At 41.7% G+C, this 23,315-nt stretch overlaps 1 protein-coding gene across 1 annotated transcript in view; it reads right to left on the bottom strand.

The window, feature by feature from the left end:
• Positions 1-15,870, bottom strand: part of LOC110979652 (gamma-aminobutyric acid type B receptor subunit 2-like) — a 51,167-nt gene extending 35,297 nt beyond the window's left edge. The window contains exon 1 of the mRNA XM_022235658.2: positions 15,231-15,870. Within this exon, the coding sequence (XP_022091350.2) occupies positions 15,231-15,659 (429 nt within the window). The 5' untranslated portion in view covers positions 15,660-15,870. The remainder of the gene's footprint in view (positions 1-15,230) is intronic.
• Between the last annotated feature and the right edge of the window lie 7,445 nt (positions 15,871-23,315).

Raw genomic sequence — 23,315 nt, 5'->3', positions numbered from 1 at the left:
TGAAATCCCTACACCACAGCCCCTGGCTCCGAATATTGAATTTGTCTTGAGTACATGAGTAAATGAATTATAATTTTGCAGCTCTCGCTAGTCAAATGGAACCCAAGGGCCCGATTGGTCTCGTTTTGTTAAAACTGCTGATAACGTGCTGTTTCGCTCCGCTATGATAATGTCCACTTTGCATTACACGTGCAGCTTTATGGAGCGTACATTGCTCTCTACAGCGCGCATACAGAGGAGTTTAAGAAAACGTTCCTCGGTAGAGGACACTTTCTGCCATGCCACCATAAAGGTGTCAGTTCCATATGTGAGTCAGCACTTGCACCGGACGTTTTCCGTTTCCAACAAAATCGTTCCCGGGGATTTTGACGGCCGAACGCAACGCACACGTGTGTTATGTTAATGGAGTTGATTTTTGTGTCCGTGAGTGAAACGCATTACACAACTCAACGCAGTCCTGGACTCGAGTCCTACAACTGACACTGGTATACAGGTACATTAGTAAAAACATGAAATCTACCACTGGCTTTGCCCGAGGTTTGAACGAAATTGACTTGTTGAATTCGAATATTATTCGGCTTTAATTCACAGACAAGATAAAGATAAAAAGACACTCGGCCTTATACTTAGGTCTGATTATTCTTACCATTTAAAATGGAATTACAAACGCTGCTGGGAACAAAAGCAGGGTGATTATTTTCACAAGAAAACCAACTTTGTTTTAGTTTCTGGGTGCATTTATTTCACAAGCCCTTTCTAATTTTATTTCCCAAAACCAATTTATACACTACTATACGAGAAAGAAACAAACATGTTGGAATGGTTTGTCACCTGATTTAATGAAGTTCTTGACAGACCCTCTTTCACTGCTTCCAACAAACTGGAATGAACGAGACGTTAATTTGATTTGGGATGAACTGATTCATCGACAGACCGGGCAAACAACAAAATCTAACGATTTTATTCATGTTATCATGTTGCTGCATTTGGTTTTGACTATGCTGTCATAGTGTCAAACTAAACAAAAAACGGTTTCGTTTCTTCACACAAGAAAACAGGCCTTCAGAAAATGTTTAATTTAATATTTTAATGATTGCTTCTCTTGTAATTGTCATATTACAGTGACACATTTTGTAGGCTTTAAATCATTTTCAATCTCTTTTCACTGTGCATGCAATTTCTGGTATCAAATTAAACTGCGCACACGCTTAATTTAGTATCTATAACATGAGCGTCATTACAGTCCGGCATGCTATGGTTTACCGAACACACGGCTGAAACCTTCCTCTGTGGACGCAAATGAGCATTAACGGAATTTGCTGACATTTTTAGGAAACCTTCTGTTAAGCAAATTAAATTTAGTTTCAAAACAGAAAGTACTTTTTGACAGCGGACTTGAATTAACATGAAATTGAAGAGTCAGAATGTTAAATGCTTGGCAAAATGAATCCAAACGCATTTCTCACAGCTACAGGTGGGGGGAAGGGGGAGTGTTTTTTTCTGACACCGCACAGCTCTCGTGTAGGTATTTCCAGTCGTGCATACAAGCCATTAAACTATGGGCTTCCGGTATCAACATTAGACTGGCGCCGCGGATAATGCACATATTACACGAGCAAAACAAGCCTGAGGCCAGCTGTAGCCACTGATCTCTAGATCAGTGGCTGTAGCTAGCTAACTGCACGGCGTCTGGACCGGAGACCACATACACGAGTGGCGCGGCCACAAGGCCTTTTCCAACTTGTCAGCAATTTTCTTATGTTTTTCTTCATGTTTTCGATTTTTGCTGTCTCAACCAACCACGAGCGAGGGGGTCAGCACACATTAACCTATTATGCAAATTGAAAGTATACATGGCGAGCGTGTCAAGTGTGTCGCCGGCCGTGAGTGCAGGTCAGTTGTCTGAGCATTATATTTGGACAGTTCTTTAGAATATGCTGCTGGAAAATTTCACTTTGCTGAGTTTAAACTGTTGCAGCGTTACGCTATTGAAGCATCCGTACGCGGGCGTGACGTTTTCGTCTCTACCCACGGGATGTGGTAAGAGCTCCATATCTCAGGCACTGCCGTTTTGCTTCGGCCTTGATGAACTGCTAGTGTTACTCCAACGTCAGCACCATCCCCCACCAACAAGCATCATAGTTGTCATCTCACCGCTTATTGCCCTCATGAAAAACCAGACAGAAACACTGCGTAACGCCGTAAGCTTTGGAGTTGATGCCGTTTATTTTGGAAACTCGTCTGCTTCAACTATTTACATGAAATTTAAAAATAATGCGTAACAGAAAGCTTATGAATAATTCACCACAAAAACCTCAAAATCAAGTTGGAAAAAGCCTCGTGGCTGCGCCACTCGCCTGGTCTCCTGTCCAGTCGTTTTGCAGTTACACACGCTAAGCCACGAAGGACTTGACGAAAGGCTAGGCAGTACTGGGCATTGGGCAACACGCCCCCCTCCCCCAAAGGTGCACCCCGCTAATTAGGCACAAAAGCCATCCGCCGAGCTCAAGTTATCCACTCAAACTATTCTATATTAGAGGGTCCCAAGAGCCATGGAACTGGGGAATTGAAGAAATATGGCACTGAACCTCTGGGCCAGACTCAGGGCTTCCAGTTCCGAGCAATTTGGATGCAATCGGATCCGAAAGTGGCACTATTTTAGCCATTTTGCAGAGGGATGCATTTTCAAATTGGCTACTTTTCCTGGGCAGTGAAATTTCATTTATTTTAGGGGTGGTCTGGTCTGGGTGAGAATTTCTCGAAAATTCATTGGTCAACCCACTAACAAAATGAAAGGAAAATGAAAGAGGGCATGTCGAACATCAATTTTCATTGCAGCCTGAACACCTGTGAGAGTTGTGAGTATTTTTTAAATATTTGTGAAGTATGGGGATTTATCACTGCTGTCTATGGGAATTGACTTGCTGTGGTGCACCCCTCGCTGACTGCACGGCAGTATGGCATCGGGCAACACGGTCCTCCCCCAACGCGTTCTCCTCAACATGGAAGGTAGGGCACCGTTCCCCGCTAGTAAACTTTGTACTACAGCACAGGAAGAAAGGCCAGGCGGTGGTCAAAATGCGGTCAGTAAATGTCAAACGGTACTGGGTGGCTTTTCCTCGAGAAAATTAGCCCATTTGCACACTACAGGCGAGCGCATACGCCTCGTATGAACGTGTTTGTAAGAAACGTGACTGGGATTACTACCAGCGTTCCAACCCCTCCCACCGCTCGATTTTCTTATTTCAAATTTACCACCCCTAAGCTCACACTGTTTTGTGAACAGTTGCATTGCACTTACTGATGGTCTTTCCAAATATCAATATTTCCTACACTTTATGCGTTTTAAAGTACACCCGTGTGCTCCTTTTTCTCCATGCATCATTTTAAACATCGTATAGATGTTCTTTTTTTTGTGACGATCACATTTTGAATGACTCCAAGCAAAATCTCAGTTAAGTTTGTCATGACACAGCAGCATATAGCGCGCCATGTTCAAACCATATTTTAATGGACCAGATGGCAAAGGCAATTGCTTTTCCAGCTTATTTTGATCAGCAATAAATGGAACAGGATCAAGCTGTGTTTTCTTGAAATTGCCACCATGAAGGAAACTTCATTGATAATTCACGTCTATATACATGTAGTTGCTCGTACCGACGATGATTATGTATGTATGTTCCTTCCGAGTGTAGCTCCCGAAACCGGCTTACTCTCAATTTTGACATTTTGAACAACGACGGGTCCGTGGCAACCGGCATATTAGATGTAAAGTCTTGTGTAAGCCCGTGCTAATGTCCTCAAAGGCAAATCTACCGGTACTTCTCTGAAAGCAAAACAAGGCTGTGGGTACTCTAAAGGTATGAACAAAGTCTTTTGAAACGATACAGCTTTTCAAAAGCTGAATCCAATCCAGGTCGCTCACTCAAAAATTTAGGGGGGCGGTCACCTTAAAATCATGATTAATAAAAAGCGATTAAGACATATATATTTTCTTGTGAAAAGTAGGCTCAGTTCCTCTTTCAAAAAGATATTATGTCCAGTGAACCGTGGTGAGGCGTTTGACGATAGGGTTTAAAAGGGGCACAAGTAAGACTAGGAAGTTGTTAGAAACAGTCTATATAACCGAATTCACTGAAGCAAAAAACGTCTGAAATCGTTAAGTGCGTGTTAATATTTAACCACGTCTTGAACACTGATGCTAGTTTTCAACACAACATTTCGGACAAAAAATCTAAATCTGGACATTTTGACGTCACAGTAAATTTCAACAGCTGTAAAATGATTTACTTGTACTGAACTTTACCTCATCGGGAGTGCTTTACTAAAATGCCAGAAATTCTAATTTGTTTTATGAAGGGTTTTATTGTGCAATTCCCGGCACTCCTGCGATTACAACCCTCAACGCGGTTGAGAGTCATCCTTGAGGCGCTGTCGTTCGTGACACCATTTCGGATTTCCTTTGTGTTTCGCTGCATCTGAAAACAATGACATACAAAGCAACCTGCATGGAGTGATTTTTAGGTCCAACGGGAAAGAAATACGTCTTTCAAACTCGTGTTTTTTTACTTGAGTGAATGACGCATACACGATTCTTAACCGTATTCAGAGAGACAACAGTGGAAGCAAGGGTATACATTTTTGCACTAAAAGATGAACAGTATACACCTGGTAAGACATCCATTGTGTTATGTACAACAACACCATTCAGTGGTTCTTTGGGAGGGCCTTGGGAGTAATCATTTAAGATGATTTATTACGTGGGAAACAGCCATTCCAAATGGAAGGCTGAATATCAGCCCACCTTGGCATAAGAAGGCTAATGATTACGTCCATGATATTGTGTTGGGTAAATTCAAACTCTCTGTAGGCCTACATATATCCTTGAATGTGTGAAAATATCAGTCTAGACCGTATAGCTTCCCTGGTTACAACAAACCAAAACTAACTTGCGTGCACCTGATAGTAAATTAAGTTGTAAACAAGTGGGAAACGAGTTGTTAAGGAAGAAATCAGATTGATACTTTTATAGTCTATTATTATTGATACTGCAGAGTATTATACGCTACTCTCGTCCTGCATGTACGCTATTTGATGTGTAAAAAATCGTCTGAAAGACACGCGCCTACTTGAAAATACGTCAGCCACGCATATATCATACACTTGTTCGTATGATGAAGTGCCACAGAATGGCGGAACCCACCTCAAGCATTAGCCCATTTTGTTATGTGGGAGAGCAATTTTGCTCCACACAAAGCATGTGCGGTGAATTACCAACTCACGCTTGCGCCCGATTAGACTAACACGGAGCGTGAGGTAACTTAACAATGGCTATGTGCATTGTTTGGCATGCACAAGAGTTATCCACTACGAACGCCGGGCGAGAGTACCTTTGAAGCGAGATATGGGACGGAGAGAACCCCCCCCCGCCTTGTGTTGGTCATTGTTTGATCAGAATCTCAGGAATTCTTTACGGACTGGGGGGGTGTTAGGTAACAACAGTCTAGAGTGTATAAGTGTATAGGGATTGGACAGGTAAGGGTGGTACCCCTCCGTCCCATATCCTGGTATACGAGAGTTCCCCTCGTTTTCTACTCAATGACGCATCTTGGCATGAACTGAAAAAACCTTTTCAGCTTACAGTATCATTAGTTGAGGTCTGAAGACAAGTGACGCTGCGAACGATTCGGATGCTTCCACATTTATTTGAACAGATAAAATCAGAGAAAACATGTTTTACTCAGAGGTACTCTTTAATGTGCAAACATCAGCTGGGAACTCATACAAATTTGAAGCGATGTGCATGGCATGACTGACGAACAGGACCCATTTTCTGTGCTCAGCAAAGATGTGTCTTTAGAAACACCATGCGTTGCATTGCGATGAATTAATTTGTCATACACAAACTTTGGCGTGATTTGCCCCACGGATAAAGAGCCAAATGGGATGGTGTCATTACATGCGTCAACACAATATTCAGATTGTTTGGATCAAAATCTGGCTGTGAAGAGTCGATGAGGAAATTGTCACACAGCCATCGCCAAACTGAACTATCGCATCGTGGGTTTCCTTGCATCGAAATTCAATGTGAACTAATACCGTTGTGTTATGCAGTTGCACGGTCTACGGGTATTCTAGATTAAAATACTGAATTATATGCTTTCGTTTTAGTCAAACGAATTAATCAAATTCGCGCCTTTGTATCTCATTCGTCCAAAATGCTGAATGCCCTTGTGCCCGTCTATATATGATATTATTCTCATGTGTACTCGCTGATCTGTGATATTATCCGCAACTGTGCCCGATGCCTCTATCCGATACTATTGTCACCCGTGCCAGCCTTTATGTCATATTAGTCACATGTGTGCCCATCTGTGCTCGCCTGTCAGTGATTTTATCCGCAATCGTGCTCAATGCAACTGTGCGATAACATTCACACACCTTGCCGGCCTATATATGTGATAAAGTTTCCAGTTGTCATGGTGGTCGCCTATCTGTGCATTTATTCCCATACGTGTCCATTTATCTGTGATACTATTCACACCCTGTTTCTATTTCGCTCCCCGTTTAAAATTTTCCATCGGCCTAAATCTCCAGTTCAACGTGCCATCATGGGCTCCACACTTTGAACTCTCGTCTTACTGTGACAAAGATATAAAACCTCATAATGGCGCCAACTGAACGTGTACCTATTCAAAATGGTTGTCTATATCAATAGCGTCCTTGCTGACTCTTGCTTTAAGTGCTGACTACACTAGCTAAGCTCTAAGGAAGGGTATTATGACAGTGACATGCATTCCAAGATAGCAGAGCCTTATTATGCTAGCTGTTGATTCTCAAGGGAGCCTAAATCTGAATGTACTTATCAAAGTGCGGACTATCACACGGTATTACTGTTGTTAGATCTGTTTAAAGATGTACACGTAACAGTTGATTTCACACGCAGTGTCGGGATGTGTCGATTACTGAGTACGGTAGACTCTTCTTCTGTACATAATTTTATGTACAGTGGCCATGTTTTAAGCACCCATCCATCATTCTCTGTCTCCGATTTTGAAACCAGCCTTCACTATTGTTGGCAACCTTCTCCGTTATTGGCCTCTGCATCGTCTAAACGCTGTCAGACTTATTTCTACACCTGATGATATATATGTCTTGATCCAGTGCGAAATTATTCTTCATTGGATTTTCTTTCGCTAGGATTTGTTTGCCCTCCCTGTGTGTCACCAGGATTTGTTTGCCGTAATTCTGCAGTGTGATACCAGGGTTTTGCTCGCCCTCATTCGGTGTCACCAGGATTTGCCCAGCTCTGCCAACCCTTGTTTGCCTGGCCCGATTCTACCTTTGACTCTGTAACATCGATGATAGCAAGTCTTGATGTAACCAGCCCTGTCTCAAACCTTTTACCTGATTCCACATCGGAGTCGATGTCATCAGAGTCCTCGCGCGCAAGCACCTAGTACCTCTGGACACACTCCGGTCCGTTTCATTAATTAGCGCGTATTGCACGGTTCATATCAAACCCTGCGTAATGCGCTGCTCTAACTCAACGCATTGCGCTATTTTTTACGCTAAAAGCAAACGCACATCTGCATGACCATAAATTCAAACGTGGCGTGTTGGCCCGTGCTGATATCGTCACGTGTTCAAATAAACGTAAAATACAATTTCCTTTTTTAGTGAAAGCCCTATCGTTATTGTTGTTATTAAAATAAGTTGAAACACAAATAATTCTAATGCTCCCTAGATAAAATTGCAGACTTGTGGCACATCGGTGTTATTGTTTTTTTCTGTGCGCCGTATAATATCTTTTGTTTTCTTTTTTAAAGCACGCATAGGCCCCTTTACTTTCTTTACTGCGTGTCAAGTTTGCCTTTGGCCTTGTGGTATAGAATACCGAAGTGTGACATCACTCTGAACCAGAAAGTGCAGTGCAAACGAATGGAGTACGCACGCGTGTTGGTTCACGCACTGGTTCTCAAGCTAATGCCTTTTACACACTAATTGCGCGCGTGACGTATTCACTTCGGTACACACAGACGCACTACATTTTTCCGTTTTTCACTCACGCTCGTGTGATAACCAATAATAGGGCCTATGTTTAATGCACGGAGTGCTAAGAATAAAGCCGTCTTTCGATATCCACTTTCCAACACTTGCGCCAAGCGTTGCGTATCCGTCAAAATCGCTTCCCGGGCGACTTTGACGGCTGAACGCAAGGCACGCGTTTGTTATGTTAATGGGTCAATTTCTGTGTCCATAAAAATGAGCCGCATCGTATACGCAACGCACATACAAAAAACGTACATGTGGAAAGCCGCCTTAGGATGACTCAGCTACAATTCCAACGGAAATCACTAAATCTTAATCCGCCAATGCATGATGGGGCAAATGCGAACCACGTCATCTTTAGGAAGGATCGTACTTCCAAAGGTGGAGGGGTTCTCCTAGGACAAGGTGTTTCACCTGAACTGCATCCTACCATGAACGATTTGGGGTTTAACTTCATGCCTTGCGTTGATCTGTGTTATTTATGGATCTCTAAGTAATAGGGCCTCCCTGGATTTCCTCATTAGATTTTATAGGCAGTTTGCGGACATCATTTCAATGGGCGATTTCATTGTGCACTAGTGTGAAAAACATGGTATCCTTCGGTTGTTACCTCGTTTAAAAAATTTTATTTGAAAGGCGTTGGGCTTCGTTGGTTTATTTGTTAGCATACCTGAGTTACAAAAGAAATACTTCCCTTCTTTGCTTGACTATATTGTTAGCTCTTGTCCTCAACAACTGGTTAATACGACCGTTTCCGATCCTTTTTGCACACCTAGGCATAATAGTTTTAGTGTTCGTGGACCCCCCCGGTCCATGCCTCGTACGTCTCACATTATACGCTTTCACTATTCCAAATGTGATATTTTTCATTTAAACGAACTTGTAAGGCTTTATCTGAGGGACAACATTTACTATGCGGGCATTGATGAGGCTTGAGAGCGTTTTTTGACCGTTTTAGGCCTTGTATTAAAGAGACCATCCCAAGCCGCATTCAGCGTAAACGCAGGAAAACCTGGATCACGAATGAAATGAAGAGGCTTATTACTGAAGAGCCTGCGTCAGTATTTTTTTTAAAGTCTGTACCAGTATTAATGGCGATCGGCAAAGTGACTTGTGGAAGCAGAATCGTTTCCTCAAGTAAGAAGTTCAGGACAGAAGGCTGCTAGGACTCAATAAATTATATTCTTTCACTCCCTGACAGTGAATGATAATGGAAGTGCTCCTATGGTCCTATGTTAACTTTCGTAGCTCAGGTATTAAGATCTTTTATACTCATGATCTGTAACTCCCAAATGACTGATCAACCCATTTAATACCAAGTTCACCTCACATTGTATCGGTACTTCATTATCTGACTGCATTACTTCGCACCGCAGGTCTCGATATTCCCTGTCTGTCTTCGGTTCATTTTCAACTCGGGAGGAATTTCAGGAGATTTGAGAAGCTGAAGCCCTAGACAGGGTTGCTGACTAAATAATCGAACTTCGTTCTGCAGATTTGCCAGGGTTAAAAAAATTGTCCAATTGCAAGGGCAGGCTGCCTAGTGCCTGGACGGTTGCTGACATTGTTCCCCAATGAAGCAGGATCATAGCGACACAAATAACTACCATCCAATTTCGATGTTGCCTTAATGTTGTGTTTTGCGGTTGATAGTCTCAGAATGAGTATTCAGATCTAAAGGCTCGTGTACAACCTTCAACACCTCAGCCTATACAGTGAAGCCTTTGGCTTCTATACCCAGCAAGAAATGAGACCGAGGGGTACCCCCCCAACATGTCCAATCCCTATACACATTCCAGACTATTGTTACTTAACACATCCCCCCCCCAAGATGTCTGAAAGGAATTCCCCAGATTCCTGCGAGACAATGACCAACACAAAGCAGGGGGGGGTTCTCTCCGTCTCATACCTTGCTGCATATGTTGGCTTCGTAACTCAATCCATGCTTACTCAGAAAATACATAAACATGGATTGAGTGCTTGTGACGCGTTCGCTTAGGTATTCTATAATTTTATTAGCCCCATTTACGCCTCCGTTCACGTGTATTTTTCCCCCACTCAGGGCCTTTTATTCAAGTTCCTCTTGTGTATTACGTTAAATTTAACAAAGAAGAGAAGTCAATACACAGTCAATTCACATTAGACATTAATCAATTGCTAAGCAAAGAAAAAAGGCCCCATTTAATACTGAATTTAGCAGAATTTTCGTCACAGGTAACAATAAATCTTTCTGAGGCATAATGTCTTTTTCAGGCATCTTTAAACAATAAAAATGTTCACGTGTATCGTTCCGCCTTGTCTAATGTCACGGTTCAGTTTTAGGACCCTTACTTTCAACATCTACATTAGTGACATCCATTTGTATTTGTTAAACTTTACTCCATCATAATGCTGATGACGCCTTTGTCCCCAGGAGATAAGGTTCATCAGTGACATTGTTCAGCTCCAGAAAGATCTCAACACCATCAGTGTCTGGTCGAAAAACGGAATTCTCTTGATTCCACCATCAACAAAATGTAAAGTCAAAGCGCTTCGAAGAACCACGCAGTAAACGAACCACTGTGTGCTTTTGAAGGCCTTCCAATTCAAGAGGTAAAAACCCTGAAATTGTTAGGGATTTATATTCGTAACGTAATCTTTGCTTGACTTGGCGTGAATATTATGCCACTGCTAACGCCTACAAGCCTTGGCTTTGTGCGTCATGTTGGGGCGATCACAACTCCAAAACTTCACTTGCCCTGTACAAAGCAATCATTTTGTCTTTTCTCGATTACTGCTCTCCTGTCTGGTCTCCGCATAGAGCAAGCGCGTTGATCAACTTGAAAAGCTAAAAGGTGTGCCATCCGACTCATTTTGCATCAACGCAATACAGACAGGGGCAACCTTACCCCGAGTGGCTCAGTGTGCTTCATTCAGGCACACTAAGCACACTGTTTTCATATGAGCAATTTGTTTGCAAGCAATTGAAATTTGGTTGTTCGGGTCATTTCTCACCATCGTGTTAAGTGATGTCAGTTTGAATGGGAGACATGAACTCCCGGTTAACCCTTTCATCACTTGTATGCTGGTGCCGACATCTTTAATATTCTATTCCCTGTCAGTTCATTAGGCCATGGAGTACTTATACATGGTGTCCACATAAAAAGTATGCCGAGATAAAAATAACTGTAATAAAAATTACTCTAATAGCAAAACTACTTGGGAAAGAGGAATATATCTCTAAAAAGGGCAGAACGCCCTCTTTGCAATGGTATAGCAATATACAACTTCTCACAGTTCTTAAAGCAAAGGCATTTGGTATTCTGCACACTCGCATGGTCTAGCCTTGTTAATCACACATGCAAACTTGTCACAGTGCCGATTTCACTATCCTTAACACCGGTCTAGTTTGTTCACTCATCTGTGTCAATAACATCACAAGCTGTATACCATTGCAAAGAAGACATTCTGCCCCTTCTAGAGATACATTTCCCTTTCCCATATATAAAGTAGTTTTGCTATTACAGTAATTTTTCTCTCGGTATACTTTTTATGTGGACACCCTGTAATTCGGTATACAAATCATGTTTTATATGAATGCGATGGTAAGAATAATTTCATGAGATAACACATGAAAATACTGTTCAATTCCACTGATGAAAAGCCGAGTAATATGGAAGATTTCATACGTCATCGAATGAAATTATTCTTACCATTGCACGAATGTGAAACATTTATTATTTGTTTTCAACACTAGCTGCATAAATCGTCTTCAATTAAGAGAAAAAAAATAGGTCCTGCTCGTGTTTTAAACGTCCGTCATTTGGCTATACAGATTCGTGTCAGAAGCGTCACTCACTACGTAGCACCGTGCAACGTAGACTGGTTTAACGGGTACCGTTGAATAGAACGAATAATTCAATGACACGTGCTCAACGATCCACCAATCAGATGGCGGGGATTTATGCAGGTATCTCACAATAATTGCGGCCACTGCATCCCGTTTGCTTTTTTTGCAGGAACGAGAGCGTAATCTTAATCTGTCATCTCATCTGTGGATTGATTGGTCCATTTCTCGCATCAATTCTTTTTATACTCTGTATTTAACATTTTTTTCTTTTTTTTAAACACTTTTTGTTTGTGGATCTTCAAGGCTATCTCTTAGTTGTTATTTGGATATTAATGCTTTACGGGATTAATTTCCGTTTCTGTGATTTATTCTCACCCAAAACCCTCTGTGATGTTTAATTCTCACCCTTGTCTGCCTATCTGTGATATAGTTTTCTTACCCTTGTCTGCCTATCTGTGATATAGTTTTCTCACCCTTGTCTGCCTATCTGTGATATAGTTTTCTTACCCTTGTCTGCCTATCTGTGATATAGTTTTCTCACCCTTGTCTGCCTATCTGTGATATAGTTTTCTCATCCTTGTCTGCCTATCTGTGATATAGTTTTCTTACCCTTGTCTGCCTATCTGTGATATAGTTTTCTCATCCTTGTCTGCCTATCTGTGATATAGTTTTCTTACCCTTGTCTGCCTATCTGTGATATAGTTTTCTTACCCTTGTCTGCCTATCTGTGATATAGTTTTCTCACCCGTTCCTGTCTCTATCTGTGATGTTTTCCTTTCCATGTTCGTGTAAGCTTATATGCCTTTGATACCTATGTCAGTCTATGTCTGTAATATTCCCAGTCTGACACGTCTGTCTGTGATAAAACTCCCTTGCACCTGTATCAGTTAAGGCAGGATACTGTCCACTTTCATTTCATTGATAGCACACCGTTCAAGACCTCTCGTGACTTCGTCTTTTTTGAGGGGGCAGCAGGGTTCCCTCTTTGTCTCTTTACCAAATGCGCGCGTGATGCTCGATTGCTTAAAAGAGTGGCCAGCGAGGAGGGCAATTCAAGACACGCACAGTCATGTTGTCTCCGTTGAAAAGCCAGGAATATATTGGGTCGGCGCGTTTCCGTTTACAGGTCGCCAAACGGGGCTTTCAAAATTTGAACGACATCTTGGAGAGGATCTGACGGACACTGTATCAGAGGCTAAATATATGCCCCTTTAGGAAGAGGCAGCTTTTGCGAGACATGCCCGTCCTACAGCCTCCAGCAACGGTGTAAGTGCCGTCTCCCTGCGAGTGCAGCAGTCCCACGTAGTTAAAGTGGCTGGATTATTCGATAGGCGCTTGTAAAAATGGACCTGGTTTACACTTTTTAACCGCCCGAATATACCAAGCCCTGGGCCCTTGAAAGCCGTAATGGTCCCGATTATTTAAAATGAAACTCAGGAGTTTACACAATGCATCCTTACATATATTTACACTTAGATAATAATTAATATCGATGCAGTAGATGTATGCATGTGTAGAGTGTCTAATGCAGATAAATAAGTAAACTAATTAACACAGTCGGAAAAGACTTCTGCCACGTCACTTGACAAGCGAATTGTCCAGAAACGACAACGCGGGCAAAGTAAACATTAACCAGGTGGGGTATATAATGCTATTTCACTATCTCACATACACATATTAGTGTACAGCACGAAATAGCGCGACCCACTTTAGTTGAATATTGTCTCGTGACGTTCAATCCATGAAATTCTACCATATCAAAATTGAACAGATTTTTGAATGCTTAGAAAGTTTTTTGCACTGGGAAAAATGCCCAATTCAAGTTCTTGGGATTTTCAATTTCAGTGTTCCTGGAAATATTGTTGAGCGTGTGGAAAACTAGTAACGAAAGGAGAGGACGATATGAGCATTGGAGGATCAGGATGTTATTGAGTATTAATTTCCTCACCTTACGCCTGCACACTTCTTGTTCAATATTTAAAACGCTTTAAAACTTATCACAGGCCTATCCAGGCTTTTCTAACAAAATAAATAAAAATGAGTATTGTGCATTCATTTCTATAATTCGTATGGTTTAGAGTTATGTCCTCATTTGAAGCACCGGTATACAAAAGCAAAATTGTTCTTTCGTTTCTGAGTTGTTAAGATTGAACGATGGAAGAAACTGAGAGAGGGAACAGGTCCACTTGTACGCATGGCCACTCGCACATCGACTAACTCATGCGTGCGCGCATCATCATCCAACGCATGCACACGTAGCTTTTCTGCATGTAAATTTTTCTTTTACTCACCCCGGCCATTTAAAGATCGATTACCGAAAAAAAGATTTTGCCAAACGAGATTTTTCTAACTTTTGTGACAGATTGTTTTAGTTGGACGTGACTACATTATCTGTCTGTGAAAAGGCCTACTGGCATACCGCGGTTTCCTGCCGCCGCCAGGGTAGTGTCGGCATCTCATAGATACCAAAGTTGCACGAGGTTGTGCTATTAGTACAGTCGTGCTATTGTATCGTTTGTTGTATCAATCGTTTTGGTGGTATACGCTTTTGATGTTGCTGTAAAAAAAAGAAGAAAAACTAACGATTTTTTCAGAGCTATACACATTTCCAAAAAAATATCATAAACACAAACAGCCAAGAAAATAAATACAAATATTCATGTAAATGTTTTTGCAATGATGACCTCTCATGGATGAGTTTTGAAGTTAACTCATAACAACGCATAAACGCACCGAAATGAACTTTTACACGTTAAGACGTAATGGTACACTATGTACTTTATAAATACGCACGTATCTTACCACCATCACTTTTAAGGCGTACGAGTTTGTTGGCGTATGAGTTGGTCCAGAATATTGTTCTGTTCGGAAATTATCAGAAATATGAGGATACATCCAACTTAAATAGAGGTTGTACATATATCCTGTTCTTCTGGCTAGCACCCCCCAACAGAGATATCGACAAATGGGAAGAGCCACCAACATAGGGCTGGGTAGCTAAGTTGGTAGAGCACTGGTACGGTATTCCAGAGGCCGCAGGTTCAAATCCCGCTCCCCTCAAATTCTCTGCTTATCTTTATAATCATTCATAAGCACCAAGTCAGTTTCCCTATATGATTTGTTTCATATTCTGCCTTCCACAGAATGCAGTGATATTGGTACGTTAAGAATTTCAACTATTTCCAAGGATGACGAGCCAGCCAGCGCCAACAAGTTAATTAATTAAGACGTCTGTACTAGTAAGAGGGAAGTCGTTGATTCGAGAACGCTTGTTTGTTATATATTTTTACCGTTTTTCGACCAGTTAGAATTCGATTGTAAACTTTTCTTTTGGGGAAATCAGACTTACCTGCGTGTCATTCCAAATCATTCTAAGATCGTAACCCGCTAAGATGTCTGGACGTGAGTTGATGTGCTCTAGGGCCATCTGACAGGCAGGAAGGATGCCACTTCCATCCCAACCGCCGCCAAAGGTGAAGTATGCACTCAAGTAGATCGCTGTCTTATTATTCCGCCTGGGCACTCCGTAGCCCGCAGTCGAGGAGGGCCCGGTACCATCCTCAGCCATCGAGGCGTAGGCCACAGTTTGGTTGTCCGGGTCGATTACTATTATCGGGGAAACTGGTCCCGAGTCGAACCAAGAAGCAGTCACCGCATTTTGCGTCGAGGTTGTACTTGGTGTCGTTTCACCCGTTGTAATATGAGCTAGAGAAGTCAGCCCTGCTAAGATAAAGAGGATACCCACCGAAGAAACAAGCCTCCACATCATTGCCAACATTTTGCTGTACGTCCATGGGCTTGCTAAAGCGAACTCCTGATGCCTACTTGACGCATGTAGAAACCAAATTCAGCGATAAGTGATCTATGCTGAAGTGCCCTATACCTGTAACACCACTTTGTATAAAATTGCCTGAGCCGAGTGCATGGCCTGGCATCGCGACCACGAGCCATACTGCGGCAATTGGTGGACTCAACGGCCTATTGTGTGTGCGCAATGGGGCCATTCTCATTGAACCGCTCACTCGCCAGGGTTTCTCATTGGCTGGCAAGCGCAATGTGTAATCATATCATACGGGTAGGATACGCCAGAAGGTCTATGCGTGCTCATTAGGAGGGTTTGTTTTCGATAACGATGTAGTTTCCGGGTCTAAAGCAGTGCGTGCAATTACTGTCTAGGGGACAATAACATACAAATCACACTTCTGACCCCCCCCAAAAAAAAAATTCAAAATTTTACTTCCACTTTTTGGGACTAAGAATTTATTTACTTACTCGACGTTTTACGCAGTGAGACTTATGTTGGTTCGCCTTTGTGTGTTGTCCTTTATAAGAAACTATGTGTTTTTTTAAGTGTTCTTCGGTTTTAATAACTCGGTTCTGATGTTCATGCATTGTAGTGTGTTTTTCTTAATGGTTACTTTTGTCAATGAATTTTGCATTTGTAATGTAATTTTTACTTCAAATCATTTGTGATTTTTCACTGTAATTTGGCCTCTGGCCACAAGAGTGAGAAATAAAAACAAAACAAACAAATTTATATTATTCTGAGCGCCACTTCGGGATCTAAAAGGCATACTTTAGGTGTCTTTTCATGTTGGTAGAATTAAGTAAATAAGATTTAGGTTTTAAGAAATCCTAAAAATTTTCACGTAAAAGATAACCACTAACACGAATTCCTCCTTTTAATCCATCCACACGAAGTGGTTGAATTTTTGAAGTGGCCATCAAATTAAAACCAACTGAAGAACAAAAGATAACAATGAACATGTTTATACGAGGGAAAGGTACGCATAAACTGAGTAATATGTTGAAATTTATCTTCGCATAATCTGGCATTGAAATTTCGAAGTCTATTAGAACTCAATGCTATTTTTATTCAACTGGCTTAAATAACTTGGGGATAAGTGTCGACACGGGAGACATATAGCTCATGCCCACTGCAAATCCGGGGCCTTTCCCACACCCGTATTCATTTATGTCACATTTGATATTAATGAATGGACTGCATAGCACTTCGCAATTTTTGTACTTCAATTTTATTTTAATGTATCTTTTCAAGTATGAGAGAGTGACAAGCAAGCTTTCCAATATCCGGATGTAGGTGTCATGTACAATCAACTGGTTTGTAGCCTCGAAATAGTGCTATTTCACATGGTCCTCCCGATTCAATTTAATCGAAGCACTTTCGGCATCGTTTCTGTGTCAAATTATGCCCACCCGGAGCAGCTCTGTCTACACCGCATCTCATGTATGTTCACTCCCGCTCGACGTGTGGAAATTAACGACTTCATCGGTGCGCGGCGGTTACTTGACAGGACCCTCGTGAACCGTACGGAATCGTCATTAGCAACTTGCCAATCCTTTGTTGAGCCTTCTCGTTTTTAAGACTTTGTCACTAAGTTAACAGGGTCACGTTGAAACTCCTTATATGTGCTCTAGAAGGCCTAAACCGAATAAAACACCACAGAATCATGAAAAGGAATGCTACATAAATATGAAATTTAGCCTCAAAGTGGTTGCTAAGATGATAAACTATTTCCATCTCATTCGATCTTAGTCTTTTTTCCACTAAATTTCTCAATTTTAGAAGCTTTCCCAGAACAGTGGCACAGGCCAGAATCGCAACCACACAATGCAATCAGTTTTATCTGGCTAGATTTTTTTTTTGTTCGACTTTCATGGGTTATTTTTGTATATCTACGTGTTTTACACAAAACCGACTTAACCACGTACCGTGCACGGTACACTGCAGCCTGCTACACGTGGATTACCACGTACATGTACATGGAAATTCTCGTCGGAGCCGGTGTACATATTCATGTACATTCGTGTTCGTATTCGTGTTCATCCATTTATAGTACATGTGAAACTGGGGATATATGCCGTGAATTTCAACATTTCTTGGCAATGTTATAATTACAGGGGTAGACCTCGGTTTCAATAATGAACTTCATGTTAACTTAATGTACTTTCGTGTTCGTCTTTCGTTCCCGTGTCACTAAATTCTCACGCTCGCAAGGCTGTAAGATTATGCAGGATAAAGGGAGTCGGTGTTGAGTTAGGTCGACATGCAAATGCGTCCAGTCGGGAAGAGAAAAAAATCTAGTGGAAAACTGTCAGCAAATCTAACATCTTCACACCTTTCTCCACCACAAACCACTTTTAAAAACTTTAGGAAAACTTCGAATTCCTTTTTTCGAGCCTTCAAAAACTGCATCAAAACGTAAACAAACTGCTGCTTCATACAAAAAGAGCTTTTCACAAAAATCACTAGTTTTGACCATTCTGGTACTAGTTTTCGATTTTATTTTCACAAAACACGTTAGGAAAAGGCCTTATCTTACAATGAAAATATTTTGGGCCAAAACTTTTATTTCCGACAAGTGAAAATAAGACGTAAATTTCATGAAATGAAGCAGATGCTTGCCTGGTACGAATTCTCATGGCCCTCGTTACGTATGCAAATGACCCTAAAGATGGGATTTGCGCAGTTAATAATTTCCCTCTGAAACGTACGTGACCTGAAGGAATTTCATTCGTGCACCCCCCCTCCCCCTCATTAGCCGACGGTACACGACCTTCCACGGCTGTACTGGCCGGCCCGGCTCACCGTGCCGTGCACGCACACTGTTTACTACCGCACAAGATTTTGTTACCGTACCAAAGAAAATTTACAGTGTCTGTGAGAGGGGTGTCACTTTACAGTGTAAAGAGGCAGATCGACATGCCGGCCCAGTATCACCGATGCATACTTGACAGTGTCGATGACATTGTACCTTTCCATCTGAAATCAATCCGCAGTGTCACAAACAAATCTTTCACGGGGGGGGGCTTTGTTTTGTTTATTTTTGAGGATTTGCCTTCGTTTCCAATTCAATCTACAACGTAGAATGACATTGGCATTATTTTAAGATATTCGTGATGCAGTCTTGACAAAAATTGCCAGCTAAATCACGTGACCTATAGTCGGTATCTACCCCATAGCAACGTGTGTTTTGAGTGTTGTTGACTGACAATACAGCCAAGTTACGATATAGTACGCAGCATATCAGTAGCCCGAGTACTGTAGGCCTACCTACCGTCGGCTTTACTTTTGGTAATAATACTAATAAAACACTTGGTTTCTGATGGGCGATGTGTTTGTTGATATTTAATACCCACTATCACATGACTTAGCGGGCGGAATCAGTTCATTGCACGTGACAGCTACAGCCAGGCTCGTTCCGTAGCTCTTCGTACTCGTCGATAAAGATTAGATTGTGAAAGTGCTTCATTGTACATGAAAGCGTTTCCTCAGAAAGTTATACATGTCCACCCTAGAAAAGATAATTACAAAACGCTTCCCCCTTCATGTTCCTATACTCCACCGCAGAGCTGCATATACCACGAAGAAAAGCAAGGATGAAGGCTTCATCAAATACCACATTTTAGTTCTTAATTGTTTTCAATATCAGGTTTTTTTTCTATAGAACCAGTGACTTGCGATCGATAGCCTCCCATAACTTTCGTATCAACGAAGTTCCGGGAGTCCAATGCCGGTGGCAGACGTCGATGACCATAGTCACGTTGTCCCTTGGGGAGGCCAAACGGCAGGTGCCAATGGCCAAACTAATTTCCTGACACAGCAAGCAATCTCCGGAAATCCCTATAAACCGTCATTTGCCTCTTCAATGTGGCTGGATGCAGCGGAATTCCAAAGCAATTTTTCCTGTGGTCATTGTATACCAGACCAATCTCATTTTTGCTTTTAATTTGCGTTTTAGGAGGCAAAAACTTATTGACTCATTGACTTTTGTAGCAAAGGCTGCAATATACATCAGTGCATGGTGTGTAGTAAGGCATCATTTCTTCATTGTTTTAAAACCGTAAAAATGTGACGAATAGGCTTCATATTTTTAACAAACCGTTTCCATTACTCGCAAGCAGATTGATACAGTGTTGGAAAATACTTAAAATGAACGCATTGTTTTTCTTGACCTCTTCAGGAGTCTGTGAGCCGGTGCAACAGTTTCTTCTTTTTGGCGGGATTTATATTATGACTGATATTATGGAAAACAAACATTCGATTAGGCCTTCATTAGTGTATTATTATTAGTAACATTACGGCAGAATGGTCTCAGAAACTTTTCATAATCCAGGAACGGCATGTCCCCCCTGATTTGGACAATTTTAGCTGACGCTTTGGTGCACGTTGATGATTTTTGTTTTCCGTTTCCTCGTCCCATGCTCGATAGTGTCTTGATAACTAAAGGAATAACTTGGTTCAAAATGGGGAACTTTTATAAAGTGAGTCTTATGTATTGAATCCTCAAAGGGGGGGGCTGAATTAGTTTAGCGAGAATCTGGGAATCCAAAATTGGTCGTGTCTCCTCAAATTCAAACAACACGTGCCGCTTTTTTGGCTATTTTTTCACATTTTGGACTGTCCCACGGAGCAGTATAATTGCGTTTTTCTCCTTGCTGTAGCTGTTTGAGAGAAAGGACATCTTAATTACTTGTGGCAAGTCCTTGCTGGCTTACTGCTTTGAGGAGACAGGGGCATTTTAACAGGTCTCGCAGGGAAAACGGTTTCCTGTGTAACATTCCCGAGGCTCGTTAAAAGTAATAACTGTCTTTCGCTTTTCGGACCTTATCAGAGCAGGAGAAGGGTCACGGATTCGGGTTTTTCGCTTGTTTGGCCAGTACCTCATTAGTGAAACCATTGAGATGAACATTTCCCAATCACGATGTATTGTGCAGGTGGCCGTTTCGTACAAGGATCTTCTGGTTCTATTTCTATAATATCAATTGGTTTCAAAGCATTTAAGGTCACTGTATTCATTTGAGGTTACCTCAATTACAAACTCAGATATCAGCAAGTACACCAGCTGGTCCTTGCCGAAATATTATGTAACATTACTTCAAACGAGAGACAGGTTCCTTAATTGGGAGGGTTCATTAATTTTGAGGTATTCGTTTTCTTTCATCAGAAAATCAAAATTCGCAGATTTATCTCTTCCGGCTAAAAGAGGGTCACACTTGATGGTCTTCGTTATTTGTAACTGTGACTGCGCGCAATTGACAAGTCTTGCTTCTTGAAAACTTTAAAAAGTGATAAACAAGGATAGTTCTTTCCAACCAATGTTTTGCAGTTACATATGGAAACAATTTTTCGTACGGCAGTGTTTTTGTTTGTTTATTATGTTTATTTAAGATGTATTTTGGATCATGCACGGTCAGTTGTGAAATTGTCTTGAGGCGTGTATGAACTCGTTGGACCGTCACAAATCGAGTGATCCTATAGTCCTCAGTGGGAGGCATTGTCGGGGCATCTTGTGAAAAGACGTTGGGGATTATTTTTCCTTCTTCCCAAAGCGTATAGGGTCTAAAAAGCCCTAGTTAAACCATCACACTTCTAGAAAGGCTTTTTTTAATAATTAAGAGCCTCACTCTCTTCGGCCCCAAAATTGTACACCTTCCCAAAACTGGTTTGGGAGCCAATGACAATCAGGGGTCTTTATTATGGTTCAGTATTTAAAAGGCCCACGGATTCTAACAATTTTGTCATTCAAAGGCACTGATATCATTATGATCACACGCTCTCCTCCGAAGCACCCCCTCATCGGTTGAAACTTTAGATCCATGTTAGTTGAGATGTTCATTATTTTCCCGGTGGCGACGACGCGACCTTAAACGCGTGCATTCATAATCGTTTGAGCCTCCTTTGCTAAGAAAACTGCACCCTCTCTTGGTCCAGCTCAGGGTTCAAACCTCTATGAGGTAGAATTAAACGGATAATAGCACGAGCATATTTGCCACAAGAGGTTACTTGACCAAGGTCACAACATGTAACCACCTGGACCAGGAATCGAATCCCCAACCCAATTATCGGACGCTGTACAAGCCCTTACCACTAGGCGACACATCCCCACGCCATGCTCACGTCCCCTTTATAAATTAACAGTCAAAAGATTTTTTTATATTTAAAAATTAATTAGACAGTCGTCTCTGTTTCGGGTTGCTGGTACATTTTACAGGAAATCACTGGCACCCATGGCTGCATGGGGTAATTTCCCGTGGCCTCACATGATATTTCCTTTCCGGTAAGAGTCAACAAACAGCAACATTTGGCGTGTTCAGGGAAATCACAAAATGTGTGCCACTTTTCTGTGAACTTTAACCACGCACATCGAGTTCCGTCTTCTCAAAGATGCTGGGGCCATTTCGAGTTTCGAACAAGTTGGTAGGCCCTAACTGAGAATCAGTCCATTTTCCCAAGTCTGTTGATTTTCCAGGTTATCACCTGACGTGAAAATGATTTCTGTATCCGTGATCATATGAGATACATGATCAATCCAAAGCCCTGGCGTTTTCTGTAATTGAAACACCATTTTTGCACATATCTAATCTTGCTCCAAGACGAGGTATTTCCGTGTTCCCTGCACGGACGTGTATAACAAAATCTGGACTCGCAATGCCCTTAGTCATTGAATTCACTCGCGGCCATTTTAACGAGGCGAATACAAAGCTTTCCTGGCAATGCCCGCCTTTGTTCTTCCTGACGTCAATAGAAGGGAGCCGACCCACGCTTTTGTATTCGGCTCGGTAAAATGGCCGCTGGTTGGCCTCTTTTTCATACAAAGGCGTTGCAAGTCCAGATTTTTTATATACATGTACGTCCGTGGTTCCCTGTCCAGCGTGATTCTTCCGCAACAGAGGGGGCTCTACCAATATTATGACAAGTCGGGAGAATGGGGCGGCTATGCAGCGCCGAGTGTGTACTAGTAGAGCCCCTTCTATTGGTGTTTCGGAGTCACTGACAAAAAGATTGCACTAGATGGATTGTGCAGAAAACAAATGAAAAAAATCCTGTTTTGGATATAGACTACACAATATCCGACGAGCTAAATATTTTGAAAGACAAAGCAAAATGAAACACATGGCTCCTGGCCGGCAATCTGTTTTGTCCAAATTTTGCCAGGACCTAAGATTAATTTTAAAAGAGACGAAGAATGAGCTTTTACGCAGTACAATAGTACCTTTCTCTAAAACTTCAAGTCAAATCATAGAAAACGACGTTTGGGTCTGTGGTTACCAAGTTTTTTAAGGTCTGTATTACATATTCCATCCATTCCTCTAAAGTTTTATAATGCGAGCGCCTCTTTGGTATCAATGATGGTTAGGCCTAACAACCACGTGGTTCCCAAACCCTAACAAATTTCAAAGCACTCTGGTTTCATCCTGTCTTTTCCAGTCAATTGTGTCAGATATAGAACACTGGTATAAAATGTAAATAGGCCATCATCCATACCCTGTTTTAAATTTCCATCAGGAAACGGTGTTTCACATTATCATCCAAAAGTGTGGTACATACGGAATTATCTCCTCAGTGGTTACACATTCCAATCCTCCATTTACTCACGGATGTATATTTCTGGACTGGGGGATAAATTGT

The sequence above is a fragment of the Acanthaster planci genome, linkage group LG01 (assembly GCF_054643075.1).
Source record: "Acanthaster planci isolate LZ-2023a linkage group LG01, COTS_SCS, whole genome shotgun sequence".
Lineage (NCBI taxonomy): Eukaryota > Metazoa > Echinodermata > Asteroidea > Valvatida > Acanthasteridae > Acanthaster > Acanthaster planci.
This window is presented reverse-complemented; position numbering and strand designations above follow the sequence as displayed.